The sequence below is a fragment of the Helicoverpa armigera genome, chromosome 10 (genome assembly GCF_030705265.1).
Source record: "Helicoverpa armigera isolate CAAS_96S chromosome 10, ASM3070526v1, whole genome shotgun sequence".
Taxonomy (NCBI): Eukaryota; Metazoa; Arthropoda; class Insecta; order Lepidoptera; family Noctuidae; genus Helicoverpa; species Helicoverpa armigera.
In genome coordinates this window covers 8,330,767-8,343,042 of record NC_087129.1, presented here as the reverse complement: position 1 = coordinate 8,343,042, position 12,276 = coordinate 8,330,767, and the positions used below count along the sequence as shown (strand labels likewise).

The 12,276-nt window shown below is 36.8% G+C and overlaps 1 protein-coding gene across 6 annotated transcripts in view; it reads right to left on the bottom strand.

The window, feature by feature from the left end:
• Nucleotides 1-12,276, bottom strand: part of LOC110378448 (proton channel OtopLc) — a 67,669-nt gene that overhangs the window by 19,803 nt on the left and 35,590 nt on the right. For 5 of the 6 annotated variants that reach the window (XM_064036524.1, XM_064036521.1, XM_064036526.1 and 2 more), the window contains exon 2: nt 236-400. In XM_064036524.1, coding sequence (XP_063892594.1) covers nt 236-373 — 138 coding nt within the window. In that variant the 5' untranslated portion in view covers nt 374-400. The remainder of the gene's footprint in view (nt 1-235; nt 401-12,276) is intronic. The other variant, XM_064036525.1, reaches the window with a different exon arrangement.

Below are 12,276 nucleotides of genomic sequence, written 5' to 3'. Positions count from 1 at the left end.
TGTTTGGACTCAGAGCCAACATTTTCCCAGCTCAAAAATAGATCCTTAACTGTTAAAGGAATCAATGTTCCCAAAATGCTCGTTTGTTTACGAATTGACGCTTTTAGAAAATTGAAGATAGTCTCAACCCAAGATGCCCTAGAGCCAGTTCAGTAGATACATAAATAAATAGTCTACAATTCCTCAGAACATTCATAACAGTTATAATGAAAGATGGAAATGAAGATGAGCTCACTTTGACGATGGTGCCGACCTGGTTGTCTTGAGACTCGAGCGGTCGCTCGATGGGGGCCCGCTGGTCCTTGGTCTCCGCGTCTACGGGGGCGCCAAGCAGCCGCTCCTTCATCTCGTGGATGTAGGGGCAACGCTGCATCGCGATGTAGAACTCGCGAACGCGCACCTGAGAAAAATAAAAAATATATAATTAATTTTGGGAATAAATAGATTAGAATGCAAAGAAAAGAATAATTAAAAAGCTTCGCAAATAGTCTAAAAATCTTGTTACTTTTCCATACTAGCGGATTTTTCGACATCAGATGACATCGCCCAGTCCGGGTGATACGTATCGCTCAGAAAATTATCCAGCGTGAAAAGGCTGTTAGGAGATAAAAGTCATCAACTGCATGAGGTTGCAATACTAGCTGAACCGCGTAGATCATCCGAAAAAACTTTATTTTTGCTTACGACTTGTTCTTAGGAGTATAGCAAGAGTTATAAATTGGAACATTCATAAACAAACTGCCATACAATAACGCAATTACTGCCGTATCAAGTTACTAAAAGATTACGTTAGAAAGGATGAGTAAGCAGAGTAATGTAATATCTTTGTATGCTTCGAGTAACAAAGACACCGTCTTCCGGCTAACTTAATAAATCTTGCTTATACAGTACATTAGCGTCTTGGTCCTTCATCTTAGCAGTCTTTAAAAATATAAAACTTGCATCTTCTAGTTCGTTAATAAAGTTTTTCATATTCTTTAAGAAGCTTGAGTAAGCTAGGAGCTCCGCCTGCCAGTCTTGCTCCAATTAGCTTCCAATTTACTCGCTTTAATGCAATTTTGGCTTAGAGCAAACTTGGTCTGTAGCAGACACAAACATATTTAAGTCTAGTATAATTGAGCTTGATTAAATGAAGGGGTGTCTTGGTGTTTGGATAGATTTTGTTTGTGTTTTTGTTAAAGTTTCTGTCTAAACAATTTAATGTAGCGATATTTGGATTCTTCTTACAGCACTTTGCAAATTATCGAGCATGTTTATTTCTGAAGTTTTTTTTTTTCAATATATTCTTAAAAAAATCTAATCCATCCAAATCAAAACAACTGAAGGTGACTGAATAATTCATACAGAGACAAAGTTCATACCCTCACCGCCATGGGAACAAACGCCTCCCATATCGTAGTGCTAATGTCTACGCTTCATGAATTACCCCTCAATATGGAGTGAAGATGAGAGTCGAATACTAAATAGGTTCTTGTGTAACTTATGGCAATCCGCTTTGGTGACTGACGTAAGAAAATTGATGAATCGTGACAATCATTTTGGATGGATTCGTTTGTGTGTACTTAATCTCTCTACCTTATAGAGAAATGTTATTGTTCTTTAATATTTATGAAAATATCATATTTTTTTAATAAAGCGTTAGTAGACAAGCCCCGTTCTCAGGTGTTGTCAGACTTATACATACAAGCCCTTTACTGGATTTCTTTATCTATTTTCTTTAACACTGCAATGAAAATACAAAAACAATTACTACCTATTACAATCTACAACTATTAAATAAATATAAGTAGGTACCTATTTCTTACAATAAAATAACTCAGTAAGTTGACGTAATATGTACCTACATAATTTTCCCAGACCGTTACTTTAAAACTGTCAAGCAAAGAATTATTCGAAGTCTCAAGACAAAAAGTAATAAGAACAAAAGAAAACGCCTACAGTAAATGTGTGAAGCGCAGTCAATAGATTTATTTCCAACAGGTGTGACCTACTTGACACTTTCAGTTTGTGATTGATGGCGTCTTGTTTACTTAAAGGTTTATCCATACTTGTAAGGTAACTTCTAACTTACTGCAGTTTTCACTAACCATTATTTTCATTTGTTCTGCTACTTCTTCATTTTTACACATTTTTAAGGCCATGAGTGGTAATGTTACTCTCATTTCGTAGCCTACACAAGTAATATCTACCTAAAGGAAAATTTAATGAGGTGATCAAAGTTCTAATCTCGAGGTTCCGAAACTACTCTACTAGACTAGAGTTTTTTATCGGAATATTTGCCACTTTGGGGCGAACCACAAGGGTAACATCTAATACCTGATATAATGATAACATTAACAGAATCATCAATAGCTTAACATCACATGTACTTATTTTATCACTTGTCAAACTAAACAATCTACGTTTCATTCAAGAACTATTAACATAGTATTAATTACAATACACGCATTCAACCGTATAATTGTCGACATTGACACCACTGTCGATTACTATCAACGAATAAACATCAGCCTTTATTTATTCCATAACCTACCTACACATAAACCAATATATAAATATATGTACTTATACATGTGTAATGATACCTAAGTATGCACTGACATAGTGCAGTTATCGACTGCAGGTGCTTATTTACCGGTAAAGTGTGAAAATCACACCTGCATGAACACAGGCGACCTATAAAGTGCATGAAGCAATAATTAGCTGAGTCCCTCGGTTTCACCCGCTTCTAACGGGTGATTTTTTAAGAGGTATAGGATTTTATTTTCAAAAAAAGCACAAAAAACTTGAAAAACTTGATGAAATCTTTATTGGAATCGATGGAACGATCAATATAATTTAATGTTTGAAGATGATTTCATGCAAATGCTGGCCGCGGCTCCGGTTTAGATGGCCCATTCGCAAGGCCCAATTTCGGCACTCTCTCCAACATATCAGCCGGTATATTACGAATAAATGGCTCAATATTGGCTCCCAGTGCGTCAATCGTTGCTGGCTCCACAAGAAATAGTCCCAAGGCGTTAGATCACACGATCTAGGCGGCCAATTGACGAGCCCAAAACGTGAGTTAAACTGTTCACCGAAGCCTGCTCTCAATTAGGTGTTTCGCGTGCCGTGTGGCATGTGGCACCGTCTTGTTGGTACCACATGTCAGGCATGTCCAATTCTTCCATTTTGGGCAAAAAAAATCGCCAATCATCACACGGTAACGCCCGCCATTCACAGTAACGTTTTGGCCATTGTCGTCTTTGATAGTAAAATTCAATAATTTGCAAGCGTTGTTCGTTCGTAAGTTGATTCATGGTTAAATTATAGACCATACTGAACAAGTTTCACAAAGACACAAGACACGATTCACGCGTGATCTACCAAAAACAGTGTTGCCAAAAAGATACCAGCAAAAAAATCACCCGTTACTTGCCGTATACAAGGATAAAATGTATCTCATCGTACTAAATAAATAAATCATACAGAAAAAAGTCGTTTTATATTAGTAAAAGAGTTTTCAAAAACGGTTCAATAGATCAACGGATTACTACCTCCTACAACTTTACAAACTGACAAAGTTTAGCTCTTTACAAATGGCGAAATTTGTCTATAAGGTAATAATGCGAAGGGAGTACAGACGCCAGCAGGTCAACCTACCAGAATCTGTCAAATTTTACCAATCGAACATTAACCTTCCACTATTGTGATAAGGTTGAAATCTAGCCATCTTGCGCAAGTCATCACTCCACCGTGCCTGAGGACGTCCTCCACTACGTTAGCCGAGGCGTGGTCTCCACTCTAGAACTCGTTTACCCTGGCTGGCAGGAGCTGGATGCGAGAAGCCGAAAATCGATCTCAGTGGCGTGCACTTTGAGAGGCCTATGTCCAGCAGTGGACTGCGATAGGCTGATGATGATGATGATGAAATCTAGCAGATTGAAGTTTGTCACATTAAGGTAGGTTGATGTGCCTGTCTGTACCTACACATGAAACTATAAGATGGCTACCAGCTAAGATTTATGAGCAGTTCCAATGCCTTGAAAGTGGGTTACTGACTTGTAGGCGGCAGCGTTGGAACTCGTTCCTATTATGCAGTGTTCAACCTTTTTAAATCGACTTTTTTGTAGAATAAATTGCTTTATTGAATTGATAGTTATTATGTGATATTGCTTGTATGGATTAGTCGTTTGATAAATGTATTTTTCGGATTTTAATGTAATTATCATTGTCAATGCTATCAAAGTCTGTAGGAAGTCTACTGAATCTTATTTCTCTAATCTTTTAAATTCCTTTTAAAAATCATAGTCATATTTAGAACGACTGCTAATACACAACCGTATCACCATATTTTTAAATATAGAAGGTAAAAGCTACTTAATATGTTTCCTTTACAGAGAACTGCTAATTTTGGGCAAACCATTCATTAGCGTTCTAACCACGAGACATGTAAATGACTGCTCCTATCGGGAACAATAGACGTGCCTGACGGAGGACGCTTTGTCAAATCTTACGAAACATTTCCATGTGTCAACGTACAGGAGAGAGGACGGTTCAAGAAACGCAATGACAGATGTCAGTACCTTCATAAATCTACTTTTTTTTAATGCAAGAATAAATTCGCGATAAATCTGTCAACAACAATGCGTATGAAATTTTCATACGCAATCGTAATGCAGTTATTATTTATTTATAGTTATGAGAAAGTTTCAATTTATGAACTTCGTGAGAATACTTGATACCTATTTACTTATGTGGATAGTATTTAGCACATAATTTATGTTATGACTCTGCCTATGAATTAGAGTAATCAAATGTTCATTTAATGACTGTATAAACAATAATTTTACTTACTACTAGTCCCAAGTACAAAACCAATAAAAATACTAAAATAGAAAGTGCACATAAGTAGTAAAACCAAAATGGCTCCCATTTTCAAAAATAGAACGCGCTTCAAACCCACAGCCTACCACAAAGAAGCTGCCCAATGAGGGTTTTTGAAATTTTTTCTGCCACCGGGTGGCGCCACGTATGCGTCTGGTCCAAACAGCTGTCAAATAGTATGGAATTGTAGGTGCCGAACTTATTGTTTATTGAAATTCTGTTATATTGGAAGTGTTATTGATTTTATTATGGACTACGGTCAGAATAAGGTTTCCGAACTAAAAATTGAGCTAAGAGAGAGGGTGCAAAAGTCACTGGTACTAAGGAAAAGCTTGTTGAAAAATTTGTTAACACAATATGATTTAGTTTTTTTTATTTACTCAACCTCAATAGTAAAACAATAATGCAGTGCTTTAATTATAAAATAAAAAAACCACTAAAATCGTTCACTATTCATAGTAAAGATAAGCACTTTGACAGTTACCTGGACCTGACGACTCAGTGCGCCACCTGGTGGACGCCATTTTAGAAAACCCTCATTAACATCTACATTTCAACCAAGGAACTCAATTAAAAATCCACAGAGTAGCAAATTAAAAAGTAACAGACGGTGCATTTCTAACTATGCCACATTATGAGAATTAATTCTGGCCTCGCGGCTCGGAAAGCTGTTTGAATGCAGAACGTTTTTTGCCGAGTGAAACTGCCATTATGTGGGGAAAATACTGGCAGCAATTTGTGTGGTTGGAGCCTGTCTGACCATGTATGGCTGAATTGTGTCTATGTGACAAATGTATCGAGCGAAAAAGTAATCTATACGGTTTGATGTAGGTAACAGGAAAGGTTTGAAGTTGATTTGTTGGCGTTAGACTTCTGCTAGATGTGGTAAGTAACTTAGTTTTAGGTAGGTATCGATAAATTACTAGATGTTTTAAATTTTATCCTTTTATGTAAATCAAGTTAGGTAGATAACCAATAAATACATTCTCAAAATCGATCCTGATATCTAACCGTTAAAAACCGCACGATTTTTTCAGTAAACTAATAACTATAAAAACTAATAGCTTTATGAAAAAAAGTTGTTTGAAAAAAAAGCGCATTACTCGTAATGCACTTCTAAGGACGAAGTACCATCGATTTAGTGTAACTAGGCCACGGGGTCAACGAACTTCGCGAACTAGTCACGGCGTACAATTAAGTTATGTTATTGTCTGTTTGTTTACTTTCAATGTTTTCTTTTCATCGGTGTTCATTGGAAGTTACCTTTTGTTTGACGCAGGTTTTATTTATTCAACATTAAGTCACTATCATAAAGGCGATATTTTTGTTTTTTACTTCTTTACGCGACTTTTTGCTCTATACATATAGATTTATATGAAACTTCGCAGTAATATTCGGTACGATAATTCTTTTTACTCGTGTATGGGATGTATGTAGTTCCCTCGGGAAGCTTGAGGAATTGCTATCGAGTAACACAAGCACCTTGTAATATACAGTAAAAATCACCATTTATTTGGCAATCACTGACCAAAATACAAAACCATAATCAAACATTTGATTGCTGCATACAAATCTCAATCGCATAAACCGTAAATTGACCGAAATTCCAGCTAAAATCGGTTCAAATTAGTGATCGTAAATTCCTTATTTCGCAAGAGGATTTAGGACAAGGTCCTAGTATGACGAATTACAAGTAATTTGACACCAAATAGTTTGTAGTATAGTTTATGATCCACATTGAACTGGCGTCTTTCAAGGGAAGGAATTTGATATGGCCATAGACATATTGCTTTTAACACTCGGCCTAATTTGTCTCAATGAAATGTAAATTATAACGTCTGTTTGTTTTGTAAGTGGACACCTTATTTTAATCTTAATTTCAGCATGGATTATGATTATATAAAAATAAATAATTAGGAAGTATATATACTAGTTTCCTACCTCGGATTCGCCCGCGTCCCGAGGGAACTATGCCCCACCCTACGCTTAGAAGTACCCTGCATGTGCAAATTGATAAAAAGTGTCCTGAATATTATCAATGTGACTCACAAGCTTATCAAATAAATAGTTGTAAATTAATCTCAAAACGGTACCTATAATATTCCCAGATTTAAATGAGCAAAGATTTTAGTATGAAAAATTGTAAGAGTTAATTACGACTAATTAACTCTTAGAATTTTTCATTCTAAAATCTTTGCTAAAAATGAGTTAGCTTCTTTATAAGAGCTTTGCGAGTCACAAATAATATTCTAGAACACCTAAGTTAGGAGCCGCCACACACTAGTTACATAGAAATTGCTTAATTATGCAAATGTCGGAGCGCTTAATTGTGCCAATTTACATTTCAAGAAAGACTTTTTTGTTATCTCTTTTGCACAGAAAATGTAACACTAAAGTTCTTTCACAAGACTCGAGGAACTAAAACACTGGGTAACGTGAAGTATGAATATGACAAACATTCAAACAATCCACAGTTAAAAAGGATATTTTAAGTACGTTAATATTGAGTATTTAAGTTTCGATGGTAATCGAAGGCACCTATTGATTCTATGAAACTTATGACAATCTCTCTATGTGTGAGAGGAAGCCTGTGCCCAGCAGTGGGGTAACAAAAAGAAACCGACTTCTAAAAATATTCAGAACAACTATACCTACTTTCCTTTAAAAAGCTTATGGTAATTGTACCATAAGCTTTTTACCATTACAATTTTCTATCTACAAGTCGGTGTCTCGAATTTACTGCTGTATTTATTTTGCCACCGACTTCTCAAGTTTGCATAAGCGCTATACAGTTTACATTCATACTCCAAAGTCCACACTTGTTCCCGAGTGCTTAAGGCGAAACCTCTTTGTTAGTGCTCTTTTCTTCGTATTTAAGTGTGCGAACGTTGGAACAATTCGTTGCTCGCTTATTTTGTATTCGTACGGTGAGAAAATAGTCACAAATGCCTGAATAGTCGCTAATTGTATGGTAGCTTTCTAAATGGTTCTGTGGCTAATTGATCTTCATTATGTTACATTCCATTGGTTAGTTCGAGTAAGTTGATGGATTTGTATTTATAACTTGAGTCATGTGCGAAGCATTAGCTTAGCTTTTTGCTGAAGTTCGTTTTGAGATTATGGCGTTGCTTTCTGTTATTTGTGTAGTGTTAATATATAAATGTTATGTGGGAAGCTACTGAAAGGTGAGATATACATAACTTAGTATATACATATATTTAATTAATTTGGCCTTCAAAGAAATGGATACACTAGTTGGCGTTTTAACAACCCTTATTTTACGGTTATAAATTTAATATCAGAATAAGGACCTAAAAGTACACTTACACTACAAATAACAAATAATGTTCACGACTCAAAACAATAACAGCATGTCGATTCTATAAAATATCACAACTCACTTCGACATCACTCTCACTTCGACTTCGATCTAAAGGTAGAATTCCGTGGACGCGACAATAGTCAACGTATGAAAATGTATGGCACCGTTGCCGAGGCCCATGACAGTCGCGCGCGGCCGACGAATTTTGTAAGCTGCTCGCGGCATTGTCAACAATTTAATTCTGGTTTTACTAAAATTCTATAGATTTTATTAAGCGCTAGACCATGTTGAGAAGCGTACGGCCGCGAGCGGCTCACGAAATTCGTCGTCCGCGCGCGACTGTCGCGGCCCTCGGCAGCGGTGCCATACATTTTCATAGGTTAACTTTTGTCGCGCGCGGCTGCGACAATCGCGACCCACGGAATTCTACCTTAAAGTTTCGTGATTGACATTGTCAAACTACACTAGCGCTACACTATCGAGCGTGTTGACAAGTTGAACTAAATTAAAGTCGAGATTTTGACAGATCTGCCAAAATCTGTCTATCTATAGGGGAGGTAGGGGAGAGATGGGCAGTTGGGAGACATTATCAAATCAGAATAAAAGGGGGGGTCCTTTTATTCTGATTTGATCATAGTTTTTTTTTATTGGGTAGTTTACGTTACCGACTGGTAACGGTGTTCATCCATAGACTATCTGTCATTTCTGTGAGTTGTCAAGAACAAACACTCGTAAAAGTACTTAAATATTTTGTTGCGGTTTCGGATCGTTATAAAGAGAAAACTAATGAAAGGTATGTGTATTTTCTATTATTAATGATTGATTGTCAAAATCTCCAGTTACGATTTTAGTAAGTCGATGCAATCCACACCTATTATACCTCTAGAAGAGGTACTACAGCAATAGTTTATGGGCCCCACGTTTTTATTTTAGTCTGATATGACCGGGACCACCTATGTAGGTTGACAGGTAAGTAACTATTTTTTATTTTCTAGTTTTCAGTGCACATAAGATAAAACCGTTTTACTTAAGTTTTTTTAACGATTTTTTTTTTTATAAGCTAAGTCAAAAGTGTCCAATGCTCCCTATGGTAGGGGAGGCTTGGACATACCATGTAATGTATAATTTGTAAATTTTTGTTCTTCTTCTTCAGTGAAAATTTGTGAGGTTATAAATCTGCGCTAAAAATCCTTTATAGAATCTTGTTTCAGGTACCGTTGCCAACTTGATCTAGGGACTCCATATTTATCAGCTGTTAATTTTATTTTTTAACCTTTTGATACCTCTTGTATTGCTCGTTATATTAAATCTTTAGGAATTTCCCGTCGCAAACCATTTTTTAACCCCGACGCAAAACGACGGGGTGTTATAAGTTTGACGTGTCTGTGTGTGTGTGTGTATGTGGCATCGTAGCTCCCAAACGGATAATCCGATTGTAATGCGGTTTGTTTTGTTTAAAAGGAATGTCATTCGGGAGTGTTCTTAGCTATGTTTGGTGGAAATCGGTTCAGGTCTTCAAGGTCATCAGCTCGTTTGTTAGGTGTGATAGGAATGTTACACGCTCAGTTTACTTGCAAGCATATGTGGGATCTAAAATTTGAAATACTAATGTCTTCTGGAACCACTGAGCTGGTCTGCTGTTAGGACACGAAGATAGGAGACGTAACCCTGAACTGCCTTTTAGTAAACCCATCGAGTTTGGGCTCGTTTAATTTGTCTTGACTAGTTTTCTTCATGTTTCTAATTGACGAGAACCTAATGCTGGAAATGGGATGTGGCGGATGAAACCCTAGAATGGTATATAACCCTGGATCAACAAAGGTCCATCTTTATTGTTTCTCAATCTGTGCAATTCTCCCAGAGCCAGTTTGTCATGAGGATTGTTAAACAGCTTCCTTTGGCTGAGATCGCATATAGCGAACCCATCATAAAAAGAAGGAAAAATTAAGGAGCTCCTTTAAAAAACCATGAAATAAAATAAAATTATAAATTTAAAAAAACCCCCGAAAAAAAAGTACGCAATTATTATGACAAAATGTTATAAACGATAAACCCTATAAAAAGCAAAAAATAACTTTAAACACTACGTAAGTGCCAACTAAAGCATGTCAGACTAAACAAAATTTTGACGTGTCGACGGTTTTATTTAAACCGTTTAAATATCTCGTAATTTTGAAACTGATTGTAATTTTTAGGATAGCTCTTTGATTTTATCTAGCCAAACATAAGAAATGGCAATAAAAGTTGATTATCTGTAAAATCTGTTTTTTTTTTAAACGGTTTTATTTGTGAAAAAGTGCCCATCCCTCCCCTACCTCCCCTAAAGTATGAAATGACATTACGAATCGAAGTGAAATGCGAGTTGTTGATCGAATTTTATAGAATCCCAGGACAGTTCTCCCCTTAGAACAAAACAAGTGATTCATACGCCACATTACCAACAGTTTTATGTTTGCACCGTAACCATGAACGTGGAGGTAGTAAAACAATTTTAATTTTTACGAGCCCATAGCTCTCTTACAACGGCTAAATAAGCCTGCGAGCACACTACAGACTATTTCGTCGGGCCTTGGTAGGAAAAAAAAATGAAATGAAGAAAATCTAAAGAACTATGCTGATCCTAATCGTTCATGTATACGTCCATTCATCTTCATACTGATATCATCACCTCCCGAGCCTTTTCCCAACTATGTTGGGGTCGGCTTCCAGTCTAACCTGTCTCCAGATTTCCAGTAGTACCAGTGTTTTACAAGGAATGCCTTCCTATCTGACCCCCTCAACCCAGTTGCCCTGTCATTCCAATACCTCTAGGTTGGATTGGTGTCAGACTTACTGGCTTCTTACTACACGTAACGTGCCAAGGATGCTCAATGACAGGCTTCATACTGATTTATGGGCTAAAAATGAACTATCGGCCGACTAAATCTTTGTAGTGTGCGCTCGCTATAAATGCACGTGGCTTATAAACTGGGTCATACGTGGAGCTGCTACGATCCCCATTTAATAGGTTAAAGCAATCGCGGTGTAAACAGTGCGGAAAACCCGCCTGTTTTGTGCCCATCAACAGTTGTTAAAAAACAATAAACTCTCGATATAGGTACGTAGGTACGTAGTATTCGTAAATGTGAGTAAAGCGGTGTGGTTGGTACCTAAATATAATTCGTATCAAAGGCCTTATAGTGTGACATGAAATTGCTATCAAAACTTGACTAACATTTGCTCCTACCTATAACATCAAGTGATACTAACAGCCATGACGGGGTCAAACCTCCTTCTTCGGTGGCATTCATCTTAATTTCCCGTCAATTTACTCAAACGTGAAACCTTCAATTAACACTTTATATAATAAATATTGATCTTTATAACATCGGTAATATCATAATACAATATATCAACACTCAACAGGTAGGGCCCATTACTTCGAAAGTTCCTAAAAGCTTCTAATTTCGTGTGACAGATGAGATAACACTATATGACAGCTGAGCGTTATAAAGAATAAGAGAAAACCATACAGACAGAATTGTGTTGCTGTGGAGTTTGTTCCACCATTTCTTCTTCCCAGCAAAAACATATAGGAAGTAGTGAAGGGCGGGTGTTTTGGGAGCTGTCTTTTATAAATCTGACCTTCAAAAAGCAAGTCTACTACGAATTAATGACTTTTATTTTTTACAATATCTCAAAGCCATCTCTAATTTCGAAAGTAACAATATAATTGGTCTTTTATTTGCGCCAGTTACTCGTGTGAAAGACCATGGTTTAATGCTGGCCAATGCCACAGATATAAATCACTTGGAAGTACCCCTGAGCGCGCTCCACACCCTAAACAAACAAGTTTCAAGGATAAATGGTTTGCTAAGTAAGTTATGTATGAAACCATAGAACGCTTCTAGGACAAGGATGTTCAATGTGTTTTTTCGACCGTGAATTCTTTATTGTTTTGTTTATTCTACGGATTTTTAAATCTGTTAATGGACTGGCTTAGAATATCACTCTTATGTCAATAAAAAGTTGCCGGGGCTGCGGGTTGTTCGAAAGAGATACCGCGGCCCTGGTACATAAAAGGCCTATGACGGAACACGACGGTT